Source organism: Thermobia domestica, chromosome 6 (genome assembly GCF_964235325.1).
Source record: "Thermobia domestica chromosome 6, izTheDome1.hap1.1, whole genome shotgun sequence".
Classification (NCBI taxonomy): Eukaryota; Metazoa; Arthropoda; class Insecta; order Zygentoma; family Lepismatidae; genus Thermobia; species Thermobia domestica.
This window is the reverse complement of record NC_137459.1, coordinates 256,605,977-256,632,140: the sequence shown is the minus strand read 5'-3', so window position 1 is coordinate 256,632,140 and position 26,164 is coordinate 256,605,977. Positions and strand designations below refer to the sequence as shown.

Sequence of the window (26,164 nt, the reverse complement as noted above, 5' to 3'; positions counted from 1 at the left end):
TTGGCGCCAAAATAGCCCCCCCGTATCACAGCACAAAAAAAATAGAATACACCATTCGAAAGCAAATCGTTTGTACCGTTTGTACCGAAAAAAAGTTTTGTTTGTTCCATGATAGTTTTCGAGAAACAGTGGATGATATTTTGGGCGGGGGCTATCTTGGCGCCAAGATAGCCCCCCCCGTATCGCATCACAAAAGATTGGAATACACCATTCGAAAGCAAATCGTTTGTACCGTTTGTACAGAAAAAAGTTTTGTTTGTACCCTGATACTTTTCGAGAAACATGGGATGATATTTTGGGCGGGTGGCTATCTTGGCGCCAAGATAGCCCCCCGTAACACAGCACAAAAAATTGGAATACACCATTCGAAAGCAAATCGTTTGTACCGTTTGTACCAAAAAAAGTTTTGTTTGTACCATGATAGTTTTAGAGAAACAGGGGATGATATATTGGGCGGGGGGCTATTTTGGCGCCAAGATAGCCCACCGTATCGCAGCACAAAAGATTGGAATACACCATTCGAAAGCAAATCGTTTGTACCGTTTGTACCGAAAAATGTTTTGTTTGTACCCTGATACTTTTCGAGAAACATGGGATGATATTTTGGGCGGGTGGCTATCTTGGCGCCAAGATAGCCTCCCCGTATCACAGCACAAAAAATTGAAATACACCATTCGAAAGCAAATCGTTTGTACCGTTTGTACCGAAAAAAGTTTTTTTTTTACCCTGATAGTTTACGAGAAACAGAGGATAATATTTTGGGCGGGGGGCTATCTTGGCGCCAAGATAGCCCCCCCCCCGTATCACGGCACAAAAATTTGAAATACACCATTCGAAAGCAAATCGTTTGTACCGTTTGTACCGTTTGTACCGAAAAAAGTTTTATTTGTACCCTGATAGTTTTCAAGAAAGAGTGGATACATTTGGGAGGCAATCTTGTACAGCGGGGGACACTTCTAAATGGTACACCTTAGCTGTAAATCTCCACATGGCTGTACCATTTAGAAGTGTCCCCCGCTGTACAAGATAGGCCCCCTAATATGTACTTTTTCCATGCCCATTAATTAGTATTATGTGCCTATTCATGTGCATTTATGTGTATTTAGAACTCTTGTTGTACATATCAAAATTTAAAAAAAAGGACTTTTTGGGAATAACGCAACGTTAAAATTGAATCGGCGAGTGGGAAAACAGTGTGAGTTCAAAATAAGCCATTTTGAGTTAAAGGCGAACATAACACTAAAGATGTAGAGCTACAAGTTGTAATGAAGAGCAGTACAATTTGGAAGACCTCGCACGTTATAGCAGATTGCTATAATGTCGACTGTGCATTTGTGGCATTAACAAACGAAAGTTCTTTCTTCAAATATCTCAAAATGCGTTTTGTGGACTAGTACTGTTTTTCCGCTCAACGATTCAATTAAATTTTCTCTATTTGAGCCCTTTTCCGTAAATAAATACCGTAAAAAGAATAACAAAGTGTGTACAAATTCAGAAAGAAACTGGATTTACAGAAATAATCTTAAACAAAGCAAACTAAAAGATGAAATGTTAGCTCACCTAAACTGCGTCCTTCCACGATTTAGCTTTACACCAACTGAAGAAATTAACTGTTTACATCTGTCACATTAACGGCTCGAGAAGTTTGCCGCTTTCAAAGACAATAGACGAAAGCAAATAGGCCATTGGTGAATAATACGTATTTACGGAAAAGGGCAGAAATAGAGAAAATTTAATTGAATCTGTGAGTGGAAAACCACTACTAGTCCACAAAACGCATTTTGAGATATTTGAAAAAATAACTTTATTTTGTTAATGCCACAAATGTACAGTCGACATTATAGCATTCTGTTATAACGTGCAAGGTCTTGCAAATTGCACTGCTCTTCATTACAACTTGTAGTTCTATATCTTTAGTGTTATTTTTGCCTTTACTTCAAAATGGTTTAATTTGGACTCACACTGTTTTTCCACTCGCGGATTCAATTCTAACGTTGAGTTGTTACTGAAAAACTCATTTTTTTTATTTGATATGCACAACCAGAATTCTAAACACATCAATTGACATGGATAAACATATACTACTTATTAATGGACATGGAAAAAGTACACATTAGGGGGAATATCTTGCGTACAAGATAGCCCTCAAATTTCATCCCCTGCTTCTCGAAAACTATCAGGGTACAAAGAAAACTTTCTTCGGTACAAACGGTACAAACGATTAGCTTTCGAATGGTGCATTTCAATTTTTTGTGCTGTGATACGAGGAAGCTATCTTGGCGCCAAGATAGCCCCCCGCTGCAAATATCATCCCATGTTTCTCGAAAACTATCAGGGTACAAACAAAACTTTTTTCGGTACAAACGGTACAAACGATTTGCTTTCGAATGGTGTATTCCAATTTTATGTGCACTGATACCTGCGTGGGCTATCTTGGCGCCAAGATAGCCTCTCGCCCCAACATATCATCCCCTGTTTCTCGAAAACTATCAGGGTACAAACAAAACTTTTTTTTGGTACAAACGGTACAAACGATTTGCTTTCGAATGGTGTATTCCAATTTTGTGTGCTGTGATACGGGGGGACTATCTTGGCGCCAAGATAGCCCCCCCGAATGTCATCCCCTGTTTCTCGAAAACTATCAGGGTACAAACAAAAGTTTTTTCGGTACAAACGGTAGAAACGATTTGCTTTCGAATGGTGTATTTCAAATTGTTGTGCTGTGATACGGGGGGCTATCTTGGTGCCAAGATATCCCCCCGAATGTCATTCCCTGTTTCTCGAAAACTATCAGGGTACAAACAAAAGTTTTTTTTTCGGTACAAACGGTACAAACGATTTGCTTTCGAATGGTGTATTCCAATTTTTGTGCTGTGATACGGGGGGGCTATCTTGGCGCCAAGATAGCACCCCAGTCGACTTCTCAAGTAACCCTATAAGGAAAATGGAACAAAGGAAAATATTTTCGGTACAAACGGTACAAATGTAGTACAAACGAATGACCTAAACATTGGGGGGCTATCTTGCCATACGTGAATTAACTTATATCGTGAAATGACACGGTACATTTTTTTTTTTATTAACAATATTGTTTTCGTTGTTGATCAAAGAATACGTAAATTAATATGTCACCCCCAGAGAATGGTGTAAGTTCTAGAGTTCGAAATTAAATGTTGCGGAGGGTTTCTCTTTACATCCCCGCGTCGTAGGTTGACTTTGTCTACTTTCACCCGATACGTCCTCTCCCCTGTCGTTTCATTCGAATGTATTGGTCATTGAATTCCCAGTTCAATGAATCGAACGTAGGCTGATGGACTGCAAGGCGTATAGACCGACGTCGGATAAGGTGATATTTAGGAATGTAGACAAAGGAAGAATCAACATGTTTGTTCATTAAGAAATACAAAAAGTAAAAGAGTCAACACAAAATAGATTGTTTTATGTCTGAACGTGTAAATAAACTGTAAGTTGCGCTGGAAGAGATGAAAATTAAAATTTAGTTTTGAACATTGATCTGATGATGATAATTTACTGTCCATGATTTCAAATAAATAATGCACGATATCTTCACATTGTTACTAATATGTGTTGCAGTTTTGTCACTGTTGATTAAGATAATAATATGTGTGATGAAGACATGTCAAAACACATATTAGTAACACGTACTGGTAATAATAAGTGTTTGCCTTGGTCAGGTGCTATTTTATTAAGTTATGTTGGAAAGTTAGAATCAGTATTCAGATAATTAATAGTGATTACGCATTCCTGAAGTGATATTGAAGTAGTTTTTTTTTTTTTTTTTGAAAGTGAATAGTCTATACAGAATATAAACTACACGTTCTTAATTCATGCTATATTATTATTATTATTATTATTATTATTATTATTATTATTATTATTATTATTATTATTATTATTATTATTATTATTATTATTATTATTAATTAGATTAAACGTTTTCTTTCTGGTTGTAATACACAATTTTTGTTTCAAAAATGTAAAAGTCGCGTTTCTCCTTAGCATGGTGAAACTAAGTATATACTAAATGCTTGGATTGCACTTGACATAAAAAACATAAATTAGCTAAAATTATAATTGCAGTTTTATTACTTTTTTTTTAATAAATGCACTGTGTAATCGTGGTTATTGTCAACCGCAAGCAGCATCCAAGTTATGTAAAAGGTTTGAATATTGTTCATACAATTTATTTTGTACTTATTACATCAGTTTTTCTTTACAGTATACTTTTAATTGAAGGCTTTGCAAGCCCATAGTAACACCTATAGATGAAAAATCAATATGTGTATTGTCAAAAATAAATTTCCTAACAACACAAATGTGAATCCACGATCAGTGTCGACATACGTAGCATAGTTTGCATACATGTTGTATGAGATGCGTTGCATAGTGTTTTATTTTTGAGCTACACTTGTTTTGCAGCACACTTCAATAGAACGTTTCAAACACTGGAATGCACTTGTAAATGTGTTCCACTCAGTAACAAATATACACTATTTTGTTGTACACGCACTGCACTATTCTTTCATGGAAGCATTATTTTCTCACCAAGCACTCTATGTCATGTTGACATTATGAGATTCATCATCATAGCCAATATACACAAACAACCCAATAAACATTACTTTCAACTTTAACATGTAATGATGTGTTGTTAGGCGTTTCCCTACAAAACTTGAATTGACATCTTTTAATATGCCATCTGTAAAATTAGTATGTGGTACTGGCACATAAAAAAAAACACTTAGTTTTTCCTGTTGTTCCACGGGTAGATATTTTGTAGGCAAAATTACATTTTTGTCGCCTTCCAGAATCACAAGTAACCCGTGTCTAAACTTTGTAGAAAAACATTGGGTAGGTAATATTTTATAATGCGTATTCATATGTAAAATAAAATTCTTGGTAAATATTTTCTTCACATTAACTTATGTGCGTTTAGTAACTGTAAATAAGTATCCATAGTGCCGTTATGATTGATACTATTTTGAACGATACTTATATGTGAGAACAATGATGTACACATATAAACAAATGTGATGTAATTCTGCTAACTACGCATAAACTTGTTCTGACATGTATGATTCTCTCATGATGATGCAATTCTTGTTTATAGCGTTGCATTTCCGATTCTTTAGAAACAATTATTTTTTTTCGGCTCATACTTTTTTTCACTGAGTTACAAATTTTCAACTAGTGAAAAAAAAGTTTCAAACTTAAGATATTAAATATGTTTTTTTTTTTTAAGTTCAAAAAGTGCAGTGCAAAAAAAGAAAAAAAAACTATAACATTTCATTTAAAAAAAATACAAAATTTTTACAAGTGCAAAAATTCTTAAACTTGGAAACATAAATAAAGTTTGAAAGTTATAACTATTTTTTTCGAAAATGTATTTTAATTCATTAAAAATAAAATATAAACATTTTCAAAAAAATAGCAAATTATTTTGAAATCAGAAAAAAAATACCGAAGAAAATTAAGCACAAAAAATATGTGCTCGTAAAATTGAAAAAAAAATCGAAACTTTTGAAAATAGTGAATCAATCAAATTACACAAAGGGTAAGTGCCAATTAATTACCTTACATTACGAGTTATGACTGAAGTTCAAAGTATGAAATTGTTTTTATTACATGTTAATGGTTTATAATAATTATACATTTGGTTTCTAGTCCTAAATTATTCTACCGATGACCTTACACTACGACTGGTATCTACAACCCAAAGCTTCTAAAGTTCTGAAACTAAATTTTTAAACCTTGGTCAAAACAGTAAGGAAAAATGAAGATTTTTTTTTTAAAACTAAGCAGCAATTTTGAAAGTGATTAGCCAATCAAACTGTACAAAGAATAGATATGTACCATTAACTGTAGATAATGAATTGTTCCTTTTTTTTTTACTTTTTATCGTAAAAAAATACGAGATGAGGTACCCAAATTTACGGAATTAGATATTCAAGTCCTAGATGATATTTATCAATTTTTGGCAATTTCTAGATTTAACGACGGGCCAACCCACCCATTTCAAAATTTTAGAGAAATACACCAATGCAGCTATGTCGTATGAAAGAGAACAGCCCCCTGTGCTTAAACATATAATCATATGCTGTAGTAAAGCCTCACCAAAATAAGGTAAATTAAATCAACAATCAAGCACGTGGTAAACACATGGCAAAACGAATATTTTGACATTATTTTACACATAGAAATGGACAAGATTTATCATATAAATTTACAAATTTATGCACTGAATCTAAGAAAGCATTCACTATTTAAAACAAAAAAAAAAATCCTAAAGGGCATCGTACAAAAAGCATTACCTTTCATCGTCTGTCAGATTTGGGTGATTTTTGGATGTGTTGTAGCTGAGGACCACCTGGGGTCAATTGTTTATATGGGGTCAACTCCCTATGACCAACCCTGTGACCCCCAGAGGTCACCAAAAGTCACAAAACTTGCGTTGGCAGAACTGGTTCAAACTTGGCGTACAAAAAAATGTGTGTTATATTGGGCTACGGCAAATTAAGATTGATCACTAACTAACCCTGTAACCTCCAGAGATCACCGAAGGGCATGAGGCCGATTGCATATGAACACTAGGTACAACGTGATGCGCAATATACATTTGAGGTTCAATCAGCGGAGGCTGGTATTGTGCCTGCGTGCGCGGTTCTCAGGTTCCCTCAAACCTCAACTTTGGATTTAATTTAAAGAACCCAGTTACATGCACCCTAAACAGACACCGAGAAATTATTCGAAAATCCAATATTAGGTGGTACTGCAAGTGCAAAAGCAAAGCTACAACTATTAGTTGCTGCGCAGACATTGCTAGTGTCAGTAGTAGGGGCCCGCGTATATGCAACTGAGTCAGCAAAAATTTTGGTGACGTCATAGGTCAAAGGTCAATGACCGTGGCCCGGGGTCAATGACCTAGGGGTACCTAGGACCACCCCCTCTAAATTTTGGCAGGGGTACCATGGCCCACCCCCTAAATTTTGGCAGGGGTACATAGGACCACCCCCCTTAAATTTTGGAAATTGCCAAATCTAAAAATTTGGTATGGTAGCCTAGGACCATAGTATGTACCTCTATCAGTATTGGGTGTCTATGTTGTTCCCTTTCATGGGTAAAAAATTGCCAAAAATTCAAATTTCGGGGGTTTTTGACCTAATTTATCCCCTTTGATGAGGTATTATTACCCTATATAGTTATATGGGCGTATACAGGGGTTCATTACCTTTTATAACATATGGGTATATTAATGCACCCCTTGAAAAATTTGGGAGGGGTACCTTGGCCCACCCCTTAAATTTTGGAAATTGACCAATTTAAACATTGGGTATTATAGTACAGGACCCTAATATGTACTGTGATAAATTTGGGTGGTCCACCTCGTTCCCTTCTAGGGGTACAAAATTGCCAAATATAAACGTAAGCAATACGTTATACCACGTGTTTGGTTTTTGGTCGATTTTATCCCCTTTGATGAGGTGTTATTATCCTATATAGTTATATGGTCATGTATAGGGGTTCATTACCTTTCATAACATATGGGTATATTAATGCACCCCTTGAAAAATTTGGGAGGGGTACCTTGGCCCACCCCTTAAATTTTGGAAATTGACCAAATTAAACATTGGGTATTATAGTACAGGTCCCTAATATGTATTATGATAAATTTGGGCGGTCCACCTCGTTCCCTTCTAGGGGTACAAAATTGCCAAAATATAAACGTAAGCAATACGTTATACCACGTGGTTGGTTTTTGGTCGATTTTATCCCCTTTGATGAGGTGTTATTATCCTATATAGTTATATGGGAGTATACAGGGGTTCATTACCTTTTATAACGTATGGGTATATTAATGCACCCCTTGAAAAATTTGGGAGGGGTACCTTGGCCCCCCCCTTAAATTTTGGAAATTGACCAATTTAAACATTGTGTATTATAGTACAGGACCCTAATATGTATTATGATAAATTTGGACGGTCCACCTCGTTCCTTCTAGGGGTACAAAATTGCCAAAATATAAACGTAAGCAATACGTTATACTACGTGGTTGGTTTTTGGTCGATTTTATTCCCTTTGATGAGGTGTTATTATCCTATATAGTTATATGGGCGTAAACAGGGGTTCATTACCTTTCATAACATATGGGTATATTAATGCACCCTTGAAAAATTTGGGAGTTGTACCTTGGCCCACCCCTTAAATTTTGGAAATTGACCAATTTAAACATTGGGTATTATAGTACAGGACCCTAATATGTATCATGATAAATTTGGGCGGTCCACCTCGTTTCATTCTAGGGGTACAAAATTGCCAAAATATAAACGTAAGCAAAACGTTATACCACGTGTTTGGGTTTTGATCGATTTTATCCCCTTTGATGAGGTGTTATTAACCTATATAGTTATATGGTCATGTATAGGGGTCCATTACCTTTCATAAGATATGGGTACATGTGTGCACTCCTTTAAAAATTTGTGAGGAGTACCTTGGCCCACCCCTTAAATTTTAGAAATTGCTCATTTTATATATTTGGTATTATAGTACTGGACCCTAACATGTATTATGATAAATTTGGGTAGTTCACCTCATTCCTTTTAGGGGTACGAAATTGCCAAATTTTAGTACAACCACGTGTTTGTTTTGGCTCAATTTATCCCCCTTGGATGAGGTTCTATTACCTTATATGATTATATGGTTATGTACATTGGTCCATTCCGTATTATAAGACATGGGTATATTGATGCACCCTTTAAAAATTTGGGAGGGGTACCTTGGCCCACCTCTTTATTTTGGAAATTGCCCAATTTAAACATTTGGTATAATAGTATAAGACCCTAATATATATTACTATAAATTTGGGTGGTTCATCTCGTTCCCTTTCATGGGTACGAAATTGCCAAATTTTAGTACAACCACGTGTTTCGTTTTTGACCTAATTTATTTCCTTGGATGATGTCCTATTACCTTATATGGTCTTGTATAGGGTCCATTTTCTATCATAAGACATAGGTACATTGATGCACCCCGGGAGGTGTACCATAGCCAATCCCTTAAATTTTGGAAATTTTTCAATTTAAGCATTCGCTATCATAGTACATGACCTCAATATGTATCATGATAAATTTGGGTGGTCCACCTTGTTCCCTTTCATGACTAAAAAAAATGCCAAAATATAAACGTAAGCAATATGTTGTATCACGTGTTTGGTTTTTGGCCCAATTTATCCCGTTTGATGCGGTCTTATTACCGTATATGTTTATATGGTCATATATATAGGTTCATTTCATATCATAAGACATGAGTACATTGTTGCACCCTTTAAAATTTGGGAGGGGTATCTTGACTCATCCACTCAGTTTTAGAAATTGTTTAATATAAGCATTTGGTATCTTCGTACAGGTCTTCAATATGTACCACTACAAATTTGGATGGTCCACATCGTTCCCTTTCATGGGTAAAGAACTACGAAAAATCAAATTTCGGAGGTTATTGACTCCTATTTAGCACGTTATATGGTTTATTACCTCTATATGTTTATGTTCTCTTTTAAATTTGGGAATTATAAAATAACATAATTTGGTAAACGTTTTCTAGGACCCATTGGTGTTTCTCTTATGGCCAAATATTCAAAATTTAAAGGTTATTAACCGGCTTTATTATTAAATGAGTACAGGATTTATTACTTTTTCATAAGACACAGGTGTATTTGTGTACCAATCTTAAATTTTGGGAGGGGTACATTTCTTATTGTCATATCAATAATTGGTAATTGTTCTTTGGGTAAATCATTGTGAAATATTAGTATGATCACGTGATCAGTTATTGACCTATGATGGGATTAGGAGTCCAGGACATTGGTACATTTAAACTTTGTAGGATAATTTGAGAATGCGTCATTGGTATTGATTATTACAGCCAAATATAAACGTAACCAATACGATTTACCACGTGATTGACCTTGATGAGGTAGTGTACAGGGATACATAGCTAACCTTATTGAATCTTATGACTCATAGTCTTAAGGGAATACATGCTCCAACACTGGCAAAGTTATTGTTGATGTAATTTGATTGGTTGATCACTATCTTTCGTGCAATCTGATTGGCTGATCACTATCTTTCGTGCAATCTGATTGGCTGATCACTATCTTTCGTGCAATCTGATTGGTTGCTGATTTTCAAATCTTTGCTGCATTCAGTTTTAAGTTTTGTTTAACATTTAAAAATCTTGGTTTCGTTCAACATTTTGGACTCACTGATAAATATGATCAAAACCGTTTATTTGTTAATCGAATAGTTAAAAACCGGATAAAGTTTGACGGTTAACCGTGAAACGTAAATTTTTTTTACTTTGAAATTTTTTGTTTGAATTTTTTTTTGTTTCAGAATTTTGTTTGAAATTTGTTTCAAAATTTTTTGTTTGAAAATTTTTTTGTTTGAAATTTTTTGTTGCAAAATTTTGTTTGAAATTTTTTGTTTAAAATTTTTTGTTCGAAATTTTTGTTTTGAAATTTTTCGTTTCCAATTTTTTTGTTTAAAATTTTTTTGTTTCGATTTTTTTTCGTTTCAAAATTTTGTTTGAATTTTTCGTTTCCAATTTTTTTCGTTTCAAAAATTTTGTTTCAAAGTTTGGTTTGACATTTTTAAAAGTTTGTGCACTCATTAGTAAAGAACCTGAACTGTTTAGAACAAAAACCTCTGGCAACATTGTGGTGCAATAGTACACGTCAGAACATGATAATGAAACGTCATCAGTTTTGCATCATATATAAGTATCGTTCGCGTTAGTATTCATAACATCATCATGGCTACTTGTCTGCAGTTTCTAAACACACGTGATGTGATGAAATCATTTACCAAGATTACTGATTTACAACAGAATGTACCTTATAGAATCTTAGCTAGCCAAATGATCCCTACAGAGTTTGGATTAAGAATCGTAGTGAAGCTTGAAAATGATAAGAATGTAATTTTACCAGCAAGATATTTACCCATGGAAGCATCAAAACAAAAAGAACTGCTGCGTTTCTTAAATACTGGATCTGTATCTTTATGCTATAAAAGACTCTTGGGTCGAAGTCATCAGTTTGAATTTAGTACACAGCCGGATTCGTCAGCAATTGTGATGAAATCATGAATTCAAACGTCAGCACATCAGACATAGTTGTATGAATGTGGTTGGTCAGCATGACGTCAGGAACTGTGATGAAACCATGAATTCAAACGTCAGCACATTCCTTTCCAATGACGTCAGCCGTAGTTCTATAAATCAACCAATACCGTGAAATCATTTGAGCAAGTGCTTTTCAGGAGGAAAGATGTGTACTTCTAACGATAAAGAATTCATCTTCGCAAGCTATTATCCAATAAATATATTTCAAACAAAACATGTGATGATTGGTATCAGTGCTAGAACATTTGACCCAGTGATTCGATTGGGCAAAGCAGAACAATTTGGTGTACAACTGACCTGTGAAGAATGGCAAATATTATGTTCACGAATCGACCAAATGAACGATTATTTTCATGATGAGCTAAATGTGACCATAGTCAAATCATTAGGCTCAAATCATGAAGTTGTGATGCGTACAGTCCTCGAAGAGAAGATGGTGCTGTTACGTAAAAAGAGTACATTCCATGTCCCTCGCAACATGGTGTATCTAACACAAACAGAATGGAACAAATTCATCAGCGTATTCCAGTGTGTTAAACATGCAGTGGAAGTGTGCAACAAAACAAGTATATTCCTGAAAAAGTACTATTTTGAAAAATGTGTTATGCATATTGTACAACATGTATCTAGATATTGTGATGGTTGTCAACATCGTTCGTGGGTGCATACCTGTATTGATAAACAGTTTATTTGTGATCAAATGAACATTGAGTTTCCACCAATTGATATCGCATTAGACCTTAAAAGACTTCAATTGGAATTAAAATTATATGCTAAAGACAAACTAGTGCAAGAAGTTCAAAATACATTGTATCGACAATATCCAGAACCACTATCTGGTATGGATGTATGTGGAGTGTAATAAAATGATCCATTTTAATGAATTGTGTTTTTTTTTCATTTCAAGTACAACCCCATGTTCTGAGGTGTACTATTGCATCATGAAAAAAATATTGACAAAGGTTTTTGTTCTAAACAGTTCCGGTTCTTTACTAATGAGTGCACAATCTTTAAAAAAAATGTCAAACCAAACTTTCAAACAAAATTTTTGAAACGAAAAAATTTGGAAACAAAATTTTCAAACGAAAAAAAATTTCAAACAAAATTTTGAAAAAAAATTCAAAACAAAAAAATTTGGAAACGAAAAATTTCAAAACAAAAATTTCGAACAAAAAATTTTAAACAAAAAAATTTGGAAACGAAAAATTTCAAACGAAAAAATTTTAAACAAAAAAAATTTTGAAACAAAAATTTACAAACAAAAAATTTTTTCAAACAAAAATTTCAAACGAAAAGTTTCAAACAAAAAATTTCGAAACAAAAATTTTTAAACTAAAAATATCACACGAAAAAATGTCAAACCAAAGTTTCAAAATAAAAATTCAAAAACTTTTTAAATGTTAAAACAAAACTGAATTCAGCAAAGATTTGAAACTCATCAACCAATCAGATTGCACGAAAGATAGTGATCAGCCAATCAGATTGCAGGAAAGATAGTGATCAGCCAATCAAATTGCATCAACAATAACTTTGCCAGTGTTGTAGCATGTATTCCCTTAAGACTATGAGTCATAAGTTTCAATAAGGTTAGCTATCAGATTTCTAAAACTCAAGGTCAATCACGTGGTACAACGTCTTGCTTACGTTTATATTTGGCTGTAATAATCAATACCAATGACGCATTCTCAAATTATCCTACAAAGTTTCAATGTACCAATGTCCTGGACTCCTAATCCCATCATAGGTCAATAACTGATCACGTGATCACAATGATTTACCCAAAGAACATTTACCAATTATTGATATGACAATAAGAAATGTACCCCCTCCCAAAATTTAAGATTGGTACACAAATACACCTGTGTCTTATGAAAAAAGTAATAAATCCTGTACTTATTCAATAATAAAGCCGGTCAATAACATTTAAATTTTGAATATTTCGCCATAAGAGGAACACCAATGGGTCCTAGAAAACGTTTACCGAATTTTGTTATTTGATAATTCCCAAATTTAAAAGGGAACATAAACATATAAAGGTAATAAACCATATAACGTGCTAAATAGGTGTCAATAACCTCCGAAATTCGATTTTGTGGACCATCCAAATTTATAGTGGTACATATTGAAGTCCTGTACTATGATACCAAATGCTTATATTAAAACAATTTCTAAAACCGAGTGGATGTGCCAAGATACCCCTCCCAAATTTTTCAAGGGGTGCGTCAATGTACCCATGTCTTATAATAGGAAATGAACCCATATACATGACCATATAACCATATAAGGTAATAGAACCCCATCAAAGGGAAGAAATTGGGCCAAAAACCAAACGCATGGTACAACATATTGCTTATGTTTATATTTTAGTAATTTTTACCCATGAAAGGGAACAAGATGGACCACCCAAATTTATCATGATACATGTTGAGGTCATGTACTATGATACCGAATGCTTAAATTGGAAAATTTCCAAAATTTAAGGGGATATGGAATGGACCCCAATACATGATCATATAACCATATAAGGTAATAGGACCTCATCCAAGGGGATAAACTGAGCCAAAACCAAACACAATTTCGTACCCATCAAAGGAAACGTGGTGAACCACCCAAATTTATAGTAATATATATTAGGGTTCTATACTATAATACCAAACATGTAAAAAGGGGCAATTTCCAAAATTAAAGGGGTGGGCCAAAGTACCCCTCCCAAATTTTTAAAGGAGTGCACAAATGTACCTATGTCTTATGATAGGGAATAGACCCCTATACATAACCATATAACCATATAAGGTAATAGAACCTAATCCAAGGGGATAAAATCGACCAAAAACCAAACACGTGATACAACATATTGCTTATGTTTATATTTTGGCATTTTTGTACCCCTAGAAGGGAACGAGGTGGACCGCCCAAATTTATCATAATACATATTAGGGTCCTGTACTATAATACCCAATGTTTAATTTGGTCAATTTCCAAAATTTAAGGGGTGGGCCAAGGTACCCCTCCCAAATTTTTCAAGGGGTGCATTAATATACCCATATGTTATGAAAGGTAATGAACCCCTATACATGACCATATAACTATATAGGATAATAACACCTCATCCAAGAGGATAAAATCGACCAAAAACCAAACACGTGGTATAACGTATTGCTTACGTTTATATTTTGACAATTTTGTACCCCTAGAAGGGAACGAGGTGGACCACCCAAATTTATCATAATACATATTAGGGTCCTGTACTATAACACCCAATGTTTAAATTGGTCAATTTCCAAAATTTAAGGGGTGGGCCAAAGTACCCCTCCCAAATTTTTAAAGGAGTGCACAAATATACCCATATCTTATGAAAGGTAATGGACCTTTATACATGACCATATAACTATATAGGATAATAACACATCATCAAAGGGGGATAAAATCGACCAAAAACCAAACACGTGGTATAACGTATTGCTTACGTTTATATTTTGGCAATTTTGTACCCCTAGAAGGGAATGAGGTGGACCGCCCAAATTTATCAAGATACATATTAGGGTCCTGTGCTATAATACCCAACGTTTAAATTGGTCAATTTCCAAAATTTAAGGGGTGGGCCAAGGTACCCCTCCCAAATTTTTAAAGGAGTGCACAAATATACCCATATCTTATGAAAGGTAATGGACCCCTGTATACGTCCATATAACTATATAAGGTAATAACACCTCATCCAAGGGGATAAATTAGGTCAAAAAACCCCGAAATTTGAATTTTTGGCAATTTTTTACCCATGAAAGGGAACGACATAGACACCCAATACTGATAGAGGTACATACTATGGTCCTAGGCTACCATACCAAATTTTTAGATTTGGCAATTTCCAAAATTTAAGGGAGGGTGGTCCTATGTACCCCAGCCAAAATTTAGGGGGTGGGCCATCCAAAAATTTAAAGGGGTGCACAAATGTACCTATGTCTTATGATATGGAATGGACCCCTATACATGACCATATAATCATATAAGGTAATAGGACCTCATCCAAGGAGATAAATTAGGTCGAAAACCAAACACGTGGTACAACGTATTGCTTACGTTTATATTTTTGGCAATTTTGTACCCCTAGAAGGGAATGAGGTGGACCACCCAAATTTAACCTAATACATATTAGGGTCCTATACTATAATACCCAATGTTGAAATTGAGCAATTTCCAAAATTTAGGGGGTGGGCCATCCAAAAATTTAAAGGGGTGCACAAATGTACCTATGTCTTATGATATGGAATGGACCCCTATACATGACCATATAATCATATAAGGTAATAGGACCTCATCCAAGGAGATAAATTAGGTCGAAAACCAAACACGTGGTACAACGTATTGCTTACGTTTATATTTTTGGCAATTTTGTACCCCTAAAAGGGAACGAGGTGGACCACCCAAATTTATCATAATACATGTTAGGGTCCAGTACTTTAATACCAAATGTTTAAATTGGGCAATTTCCAAAATTTAAGGGGTGGGCCAAGGTACCCCTCCCAAATTTTTAAAGGGGTGCACAAATGTACCTATGTCTTATGATAGGGAATAGACCCCCATACATAACCATATAACCATATAGGGTAATAGGACCTCATCCAAGAGGATAAATTGGGCCAAAAGACCAAACACGTGGTACAACGTATTGCTTACGTCTATATTTTGGCAATTTTGTACCCCTAAAAGGGAACGAGGTGGACCACCCAAATTTATCATAATACATGTTAGGGCCAGTACTATAATACCAAATGTTTAAATTGGGCAATTTCCAAAAATTTAAGGGGTGGGCCAAGGTACCCCTCCCAAATTTTTAAAGGGGTGCACAAAAGTACCTATGTCTTATGAAAGGTAATAGACCCCTATACATAACCATATAAGGTAATAGGACCTCATCCAAGAGGATAAATTGGGCCAAAAGACCAAACACGTGGTACAACGTATTGCTTACGTTTATATTTTGGCAATTTTGTAGCCCTAGAAGGGAACGAGGTGGACCACTCAAATTTATAATAATACATGTTAGGGTCCAATACTATAATACCAAATATATAAAATGAGCAATTTCCAAAATTTAAGGGGTGGGCCAAAGTACCCCTCACAAATTTTTAAAGGAGTGCATTAATATACCCATGTCTTATGAAAGGCAATGGACCCCTGTATACGCCCATATAGTAGTAGTCCCCCCCGTATATTGAGCCGAGTCAGCAAAAATTTTCTCGATTCTGATTGGCTGAGAGAGGTCACGTGACGTTAGGCCCCGCCCACGCGGGAAATTCAAATTTTTTAGGTCACGTGGTATGACGTCATGAGTCACCCTGCGGGGAAATCCCTCATTCTCTTTTATGACATGGATTTTTGAAATTTGTTCCCTTTTACGGGTAAGATGTGTGTTTTGATTGGTTGATAGCTGTCACGTGATTTTAGACCCTGCGATATTTGAAATTCGTTCCCTTTTACGGGTAAGATGAGTGTTTATGATTGGCTGACAGAGGTCACGTGATCTTAGGCTCAGGGATTTTTTAAAATTCGTTCCCTTTTATGGGTAAGATGAGTGGTTTGGTACCTTGAATTTGATTGATTGATAGAGGTCACGTGATCTTAAGCCCCTGTGACTTTTGAAATTCGTTCCCTTTTACGGCTAAGATGAGTGCTTTGGTACCTCGATTCTGATTGGCTGAGAGAGGTCACGTGACGTTAGGCCCCGCCCACGCGGAAACTCAAATTTCCAGGTCACGTGGTATGACGTCATGAGTCACCCTGCGGGGAAATCCCTCATTCTCTTTTATGACCGGGATTTTTGAAATTTGTTTCCTTTTACGGGTAAGATGAGTGCTTTGGTACCTTGATTCTGATTGGATGATAGAGATCACGTGATTTTAGGTCCTAGGATTTTTGAAATTAGGGTGTCCTTTCTGATGTATACTTTGGTATTACGATTCTGATTGGAAGATAGAAGTCACATGATTTTAGACCCGCCACACGATGAACAGATTACATGGGAAAATCCCTCACTCATTTGTTTCCTTTTACAGGTAAGATGAATGTTTTGGTACCTCAATTTTGATTGGAGGATAGAAGTCACATAATCTTACCCTCACCCCAATGCTAGACATTCAGAGTGGTATGACAGTGATCACCCTCGACCTGGATTTTTTTTAATGGTTATCCTTTTTGGTACCTTAAAGTTCCCGTGGAGGGTTCAACCCATCCTTAAATAACCCTTTTATGGTATGATATTGTACTGAAGTTTACATTAAATATTATCGTTCTCTCTTTGACAGATAAGATGATTCTTACCTTGATGGAGATCCTGTCCTTGAATTAGTAGCCTATGTCTCTGGAAGTAACAATGATGAAAGAGGGGTGTTGCTTGTAGATTTCTTATAACACATTGTTGTGAGTTTAAGCGATTTATTGCTCAGTAAGCGCTTCATTAATGGAAACAGTGTTGCCAGATTTTTTTTACCTAAACTGCTCCGATTCTTTTCGAAACGGTTCCGCAGAGTGCAAGAAATTTTAAACTAAAATTTTTTCGAACTAAAAAATTTTAAACAAAAATTTTCAAAGAAAAAAAATTTTCGAACTAAAAATTTTGAAACAAAAATTTCAAAAAAATTCGAACTAAAAAATTTAAACTAAAAACTTTCGAACTAAATTTTCAAATCAAAAAATTTTCGAACTAAAAGGAATTTAAAAAATTTTCGAACCCAAAAAAAATTCGAACTAAAAAAATTAAAAATTTTTCGAAAAATATTTTAAACTAAAAACTTTCGAACTAAATTTTCAAATCAAAATTTTTCGAACTAAAAATTTAAACAAAAAATTTCGAACCAATTTTTAAAAACAAGTTTCGTACTAAAGTTGTAAACCACATTTGAAAGTTTTCAAATCCAAATTTTTTTCGAACTAAATTAAAAACCAAATTTTGGACACTAAAAAATTCTTTAATTATTTTTTCGAACAAAATCATGTAAACCAAATCTTCGATATATTTTCCACCTTAAATTTTCAAGATTACCATTTATTTGAAAACAAGTGTTCAGGGTTTCAAGAAATAATAAAACATATTTTTTTTCAACTTGTTGTATTTTAACGAAAGGTATGTGCTCTTCTCATACAAGTTTATTAACATAATAAATACAGGATCTAGTTTAATGAATATGTTGGACGTGTCATCATCTTCGAATGTTGTAGACGTATCCTGTAAAGAAAAAGAAGAAACGACGGATTACTTTAAGAATTTCTTTTTTCTGAAACAATAAAAATGAGTCAATATTGATAAGAGAGAAATAAAACTTACTCGTAAATGATGGATCTGTTTAGGCTCATCTTCCTCCTCGGGTACGAGATAACACCATTTCATCCACTGATGGATGTTTACGAACTTTTTCTGGGTACTGCATTTTTCTTGGTGTTGCAGCTTTATGGTCAAGGTTCCTCCTTGGATACGAGATGACTGCATTTCTTCCACTGATGGTGATGTTGATGATTTATGAACTCTTGTGGGTACTTCATTTTCTTCTTGGTGTTGCTGCTTTGTGGTTAAGGAAGGGAAAGAAGAAAAGGAAAAGGAAAAAAGAAATGGCGGCCTTATTGGGTATTTACAGTTTTTTCTTCTTCATCTTCTTTTTCCAGTTCCATCTTCTGTTTTTTAACGTACCCGTACGGAACCGTATCATAAGAACTGAATTCTTTAAATCGAAGTTTTGTGTACTGGATACTGTACATTTTTTCTTCTTTGCGTGTGACGATGGTATGGTCTTTGGTCCTGCATATCTTATGGGGGATAGTGATGGTGACTTGTCCACGGCATTGATTTGTAATCATTTCTTTTAGCGTATTGAAATTTAATTGTTGTCCTGCATTGTAATTTAATGTAAATCCTCTAATTTTGCATATGTAACTGGTGACGTTGGTATCCGGATTGTATATTTCTAGGCTGTAATTTTTTGGTCCTCCACTGACAAATGTTTTGATGTATGCTCGTGGTCCGTAAGACTCCATCTCATTCGATAAGCATCCCAAGTACGTTGAAGGTTCAATGGTTGGCTCCCCGGGCTTCTCCGTAAATATCACAGAATCCGTGTCGAAATATAAAACACGTTCCTGCAACATTTCCAGGTACTTGTACAGTTCCAGGCGTGCCTGACATGTTGTAAATGCACCTAACACGACATTGGTGTTTCGGTTTTGAACAGGCACATGTTCATTGTACTCCCAGAACGCATACAACATCGTATCATTGATGGGTACAATTTGATGGAGTTTAATGTCGGGGGAAGTGAGTTTTTCATAAAATTCTTCCGGCCGGTCAATAATTGTGGTCTGGCTAAAGTTTGATCTTTGGCAAAGCTTTCCCCATAATGAGTTAACACAAAGCTTAGATAAACTTCTTCGTGCAGGATTATTTTCAATTTTGGACGGATCCAATGCAATACCTTCACGCTCCAGGACGGTTTGTATGAATTTTGATTTGTCTTCTTCGGTCACACAGGAACTAGGCCAGCCAGACGCTTCCATTTTTGATTTCAAAAACGTATTGATATATTCCGTGAACAAGCCACCTGTTTTCGTGATGGGATCATATTGTTCAATGTCATAATCCCAAATTTCAAAAATTTCCACCGGCTGATATCCTAATTCTACTGCTTTCTGGATTTCATATGATACCCATGTTCCAGTGAGGCATCGCTCCTGATCGTTGTGCGTACACGTTGCTGTAGGGTCTGGGTTCATTTCTTCGGCACACGCAGCACACAGTGGAAAGAGTAGTTTCTTGTTACATCGGTAAGGCAGGAGACCATGATAAAGATGTTGACTTGGTAATATCGTCATTTTGATTAGACCATTGACTTTATTTATTGGTGGTATATTTTCATCACCCTGTAGATAAATTCGTGGATGGCCTACAGGGTATTTAGCACACTTATTGATGTAAGGATAAAGCGAGACAATATCGAAATATTTTATTACTTCCCCCGCTTTTTCGTCGACTTGGTGGTACAATTTCACGCAATTGGTCCTTCCTCCAAAAAAACTATCTCTTGGATTTAATGGTCTGCGGTTCATGTACGGGTGATTCTTCAGATACGTCGCCATTGCAGGATTGTGTTTTAAGAACTGGTTAAATTCGCACTCCCACATTTCATGTACAATGTACCCCAATTCACGCAGTCTTGCATTTTTGCGTTGCGTTCGTTCATAACGGAATTCCATGGTGTCTTCTGGATTGTTGTAGATGGGCTGATTACGGCCTGTAGTAAAACATACTTTACACCCGTGATAAAAGCAGCCGGCATGCTCGTAGACGTGCTCCTCTAACGTCTCAGGATCTTGGTAGTAGCCATCAACATGGAATCCCGCAATAAACACTTCTTTTTGTCGGGCCGCATGTAAGATTTGTTTTTCTTCGGTTTTTTCAATGTAGGCCAGCCATTGCATTGCAGCGATCGGTTGGGTACTTCTCCATCGATAGCCATGTGCCGGTAGAATTCCTATGGTATTAGGTTTAAGGAAATTCCGGCGGAATACTAAATTGGAAGCACTTGCAATCGTGATCGTCTCCAAGAAGGGATTCACTTTGGTTTCTGTTTCAAATGACGTCATAAACGAAACGCATGCTTGTCGCAGTACATTGACATCTTGAATACAATACTTGATAATTTCTTTCTGGAAATCAAACGTGTCATTACGATGATCGTTGTACCACTGCATGAACTTGTTTCTGTCTTCGACGGCCATTTCATCTGCACCATAATACTTCGTTTCTGGAAGTGGTCCAATATACGATTGATTCTCCTTGGTGTTGAAGAAATGTGGGAAGTAGCCTTTGGTTGCGGGTAAATTGAACGCTTTTGACAATTTACTTAATGCCATAGGTAGGAAGTTCAACGAGTCAATGAACGTCAGATTATTCAAGGTTAAACTCAGTATCTTGGTCCCATTTAATATGACGTCAGGTCTCCATTGGCATTGTTCTACCATAGCCTTTAAAATAAAATGTCCATCGTATCCCTTAGCGTTGTGTGCGACACAGAAAATCCTATTTATATTGGGACGACGTTCCCGCAAGTACTGGAGAAAATTATAAACTGGATCCTCTCCTTGGAAAATATGCTGGCGCTGACCACACGTACTGCAAGACTGCTGGATATTATCGTTTTCAACACATGCATAACATACTTGTTGTGCAACCAATAAATTTGGAATGTGTACATACGTATTATCGCCAATATTCGTGTCCTGCATAGATTCTATATCATAGAATATCAACAAGGCTTTCTTTGCGTGCATGAGTGAAGGAACACCAGGTTTCAAGCATTGTCGATCGGGAAGCATAAAACATTGATGTGATCCCGGAACAATCTTCTTACAAACATTGCAAAAGATCTCATTGCAATCATGAAGTCGTTGTCCTGTATGCACAAAAGAATAAACTCTGTAGCATTTAGTACATTGCTTCACCATTCTGCATACAGGTTCCCCACGATGATATACAATATTACGATGATTGTTAAAACATTGTTCGCCGTAAAATTGACGATTGCAGTCGTTGCATAATATCGGCGTTTGGTTATTGTCGCATAGAGGTCTCTGTAGACATTTGGAGCACGTTACAGGACAATTTTTTACATGTTCATTGCGTTTACTATACTTTTTATGGCACGCCTCACAGTAGAACTTGGTTGCAAAACAAGCAGTTAAAGATTGAATGATATCAAAATGGCCAGCCAAACAAATCAAATTTATGGGAGTGCGATTTTCGTCGTTGGGCCCCTCGTACATGATATCACGGCCTGTGAAACTGGTATACACAGTAATTTTATATTCTTTAAGGTATGCCTGGAATTGTCGAATTTCATTTACACTGGCACCATGATCCAAATTCACTCCTGCATTTGCACATAGCGCATCGACTTCACCGTCCACAACACATTTTGATTGATCTTGATATTGTCTGTGTCGTTTCATATCTACATTCTTGTATTTTTTCAGGCCAATAGCAATAACAATGGAGTACGCTAGACACCTTGAATCTTGATTTTTTACACGTACAATCCCTCGCTTGCAACGTAACAATTCTTCGTTTTGAAGTATTCCTTGCCGCAAACCGCCATAGCCACGTGGAATATCCACACGATGAAAATGAACGGTGAATGGTTCGTGCAGGAGAAACGCATTGTTACTTTGTAACACTCTTTCGAACGAGGCCCACATCGTTTCTAGTGTCAAGTTTCGCGCTTGGCGAAAACTCACCCAAAACGGTTTATTCGTGGTGCGTGGTGATATTACAGATAAACCAACCATCGCCTCATCGTCGACATTGGCTAACAAATGGTCCAGCATTGCTTGGAAACTATTATGTACATACTGTATGATATCGGTTCCTACGGGCGGTGCGTTGAATTGAATTTCGAGCATTCTGCCCTCAATGTTAAATCGTCTATAATGACGAGTGATTTCATTGCGCACAGTAAAACCCGATTCGGCCATGGTTAAAAATGAAAACAAACAAACAGGTACGGTAAAACAAATATGTAATGTGGGGAAAAAGGAATTGAGCAGCGTGAATTTACTACAAAAGAAAAGAAGAAAGAAAAATCTTAATCACCTGATAAACATGAAATCATAACATTCATGATAAATTCTTAACTAAGCAATTCATGTAAAGGTCCTGAGTTTGATTCCCTGGCGGTGCCGTTCAGAATCTCATTATGAAAGCACACGTACTAGAAATCAAAGTTTTTTTTTTAATAATTATGTTACTGAAATGAGTGTTTTATTGCTGTCAAACTCGAGAGCATTACATCAGCATTTAACTGACCTACCATTCTATAGTGATAAAAAGAATGCATGAAATGAATGAATGTTTCATCAGTGCTGAGATGTTAGAAAGTACGCGTCAGCATTTTTTTTCCACTCACAACGACCTTTAAATGATGCGTTTGCAAGTTGAAGAGATTCATCGAACATTAACGATACACATACGTAATTGTCGAAACAAAATCTGCATAGCGTATTTTTTTTATTATTATTGTGACTAAGCGGTTAGCGTACATGGTTCGGACGTGGAAGTCCCTGGTTCAAGCCTCGGTGGGTTTGCTTTTCCACGTCGGGGCATATCAAGCCTTTTCTGAAATTTAATATTCTCACGCGTTATCATACATTCTTTTCAAAACTAAGCTAAATGACTGACGTACACACCTCATAATACATAAACGTACATAAATCGTCTATAATGACGAGTGATTTCATTACAAACAGTAAAACCCGATTCGGCCATGGTTAAAAATGAAAACAAACAAACAGGTACGGTAAAACAAATATGTAATGGGAAAAAAGGAATTGAGCAGCGTGAATTTGAGTTGATTTTTTGATTTTTTAGTTTAGCGTCCCTTTCAGTAGCGAGGCTATATGAGACGTGGACCTACTGATTAACGTGGAATCCGAACCACATGAGCTCCCGCCGGGAATCGAACCCGGGTCTCCCACGCCAAAGGAACGTATGCTAACCGCTTAGCCCAGGAAATCATAACATTCATGATAAATTCTTAACTAAGCAATTCATGTAAAGGTCCTGAGTTTGATTCCTGGCGGTGACGTTCAGAATCTCATTATGAAAGCACGCGTACTAAAAATCAAAGTTTTTTTAAATAATTATGTTACTGAAATGAGTGTTTTATTGCTGTCAAACTCGAAACCATTACATCAGCATGTAACTGACCTACCATTCTATAGTGATAAAAAGAATGTATGAAATGAATGAATGTTTCAACAGTACTGAGATGTGACAAAGTACGCGTAAGCATTTTTTCCACTCACAACGACCTTTAAATGATGCGTTTGCAAGTTGAAGAGATTCATCAACCACTAACGTTACACATACGTAATTGTCGAAACAAAATCTGTATAGCGTAAATCTTTTAACCAAATATTCATGCACTCTTTTTTATTTAAGCGGTTAGCGTACATGCTTTTAACGTGGAAGGCCCTGGTTCAATCCTCGGTGGGGTTTGCTTTCACACATCGGATCGCTGTCAAGCCTTTTCTGAAATTTAAGATTCTCACGCATTATCATACATTCTTTTCAAAACTAAGCTAAATGGTTGACGTACACACCTCTGGCCCAGGTTCAATCCCGGGCGGTTGCTCGAATATCACGTTAAACTGAAGGGACGCTAATGCTTTCAAAGGGTATCGAACCATATTATTCTCAGGCATAGTTTTTAATATTCTGTAATGTATTCTTTTCAAAACTAAGCATACACATTTTCTGGCCATGGTTCAATTCCCGACGGGTGCTCGCTGAAGGGACGCTAAACCATATCATTTATCGTGCTTACTTCTAATGTGTGGGGATCCTGATTCGTACTCCCAATTTCCCATTCCACTAATTTCTTCATAGTCTAAATATTTCGTACTAAAAGTAAAACAGTGTATGAGTGATCCACCCCCACAAATATAAAATAAAAATGATTTTCGAATCTTGGGTGACAAATAAAATCTCACTGAACTTACCTCAAATTCAATGAACAAAAAGTCGGTGCAGTAAAGCTTAAATGAAGACACTTCTAAAAAAGCAGATCTTCTTCACTTCACAGTTGAGAGCGATGTAGGATTTGAAAAATGAAATTTAGATTTTTATTTAGGTCGTTGTGAAAACGATGTCATCATCAACCAATCAGAAACGAGGAAATTTATAAAATGACATCACAACGAACCAATCAAAACGCTCGCTGCTTTTGTCATGAATCACGAACGAAAACGATGTGTAACAATCGATCGTGACGTCATTCAAGTTTCTCAATAGTTACAACATCTAGTATCACAGTTCTGATCCCAAATGCTTTCTGTCAGGATCATGTCACTACTTGTCGTAACTGTGACGACATTTCATTTTCCTCATATTCCATACGAGAATGTCAATGTTTGCTTTTTTTTTCCATGAATCATGCTGACACGTTCGTAGTAAAACAAAAGTAATGCGATCCGCTGACGTTTGCATTTTCAATCATATGTGCTTCTATGTCGTCACACAAAGAAGTCTATCAGCATTTTATTTTAATCCACGTTACACTGTCAGATTTATTTTCTTAAAGTATATGTGTATCCTTTTCAAGAACCATGGTTTGAAACCCACCAAGATCGATTAAAAACCGAATTCATTTAAGCGGTTAGCATACACATCTTTGGTTTGAAAGACCTGAGTTCGATTCCTGGAGAAACATTTCTTAGGATTTTTCTAAAACTTGGTTTCAATTTCTAGTTCGAAAATTTTAAAAGTTTAGTTCGATAAAAAGTTTGATTTGAGAAGCGTTACACTGTCAGATTTATTTTTTTAAAGTATAAGTGTATCCTTTTCAAGGACCATGGTTCGAAACCCACCAAGATCGATTAAAACCGAATTCATTTAAGCGGTTAGGATACACATCTTTGGTTTGAAAGACCTGAGTTCGATTCCTGGAGAAACATTTCTTAGGATTTTTCTAAAACTTGGTTTCAATTTCTAGTTCGAAAATTTTAAAAGTTTAGTTCGATAAAAAGTTTGATTTGAGAAGCGTTACACTGTCAGATTTATTTTCTTAAAGTATATGTGTATCCTTTTCAAGGACCATGGTTCGAAACCCACCAAGATCGATTAAAACCGAATTCATTTAAGCGGTTAGCATACACATCTTTGGTTTGAAAGACCTGAGTTCGATTCCTGAAAAAAACATTTCTTAGGATTTTTTCTTAAACTTGGTTTAAATTTCTAGTTCGAAAATTTTAAAAGTTTAGTTCGATAAAAAGTTTGATTTGAAAATTTTTAGATGTGATTTACATCTTTAGTTCGAAACTTTTGTTTTTAAAAATGTTTTAGTTCGACAAAATTTTGTTTCAATTTTTTTTTAGTTCGAAATTTTTTTTGGGTTCGAAAATTTTTTGTTTGAAACTTTTTTGTTTCAAA

At 35.7% G+C, this 26,164-nt stretch overlaps 2 protein-coding genes across 2 annotated transcripts in view; both read right to left on the bottom strand.

The window, feature by feature from the left end:
• The window catches only part of LOC145687511 (cell adhesion molecule Dscam1-like), a 1,370,399-nt gene that overhangs the window by 1,285,959 nt on the left and 58,276 nt on the right, over nucleotides 1-26,164 (bottom strand). The gene's annotated exons all lie outside the window — the stretch shown is intronic.
• Nucleotides 18,219-19,812, bottom strand: LOC145687783 (uncharacterized). Its single transcript, XM_081761219.1, has 2 exons — nucleotides 18,518-19,812; nucleotides 18,219-18,418 (listed from the first exon to the last, which is right to left on the bottom strand). The coding sequence occupies exon 1, from the start codon at nucleotides 19,735-19,737 to the stop codon at nucleotides 18,808-18,810; it is 930 nt and encodes a 309-aa protein (XP_081617345.1). The 5' UTR covers nucleotides 19,738-19,812; the 3' UTR covers nucleotides 18,219-18,418; nucleotides 18,518-18,807.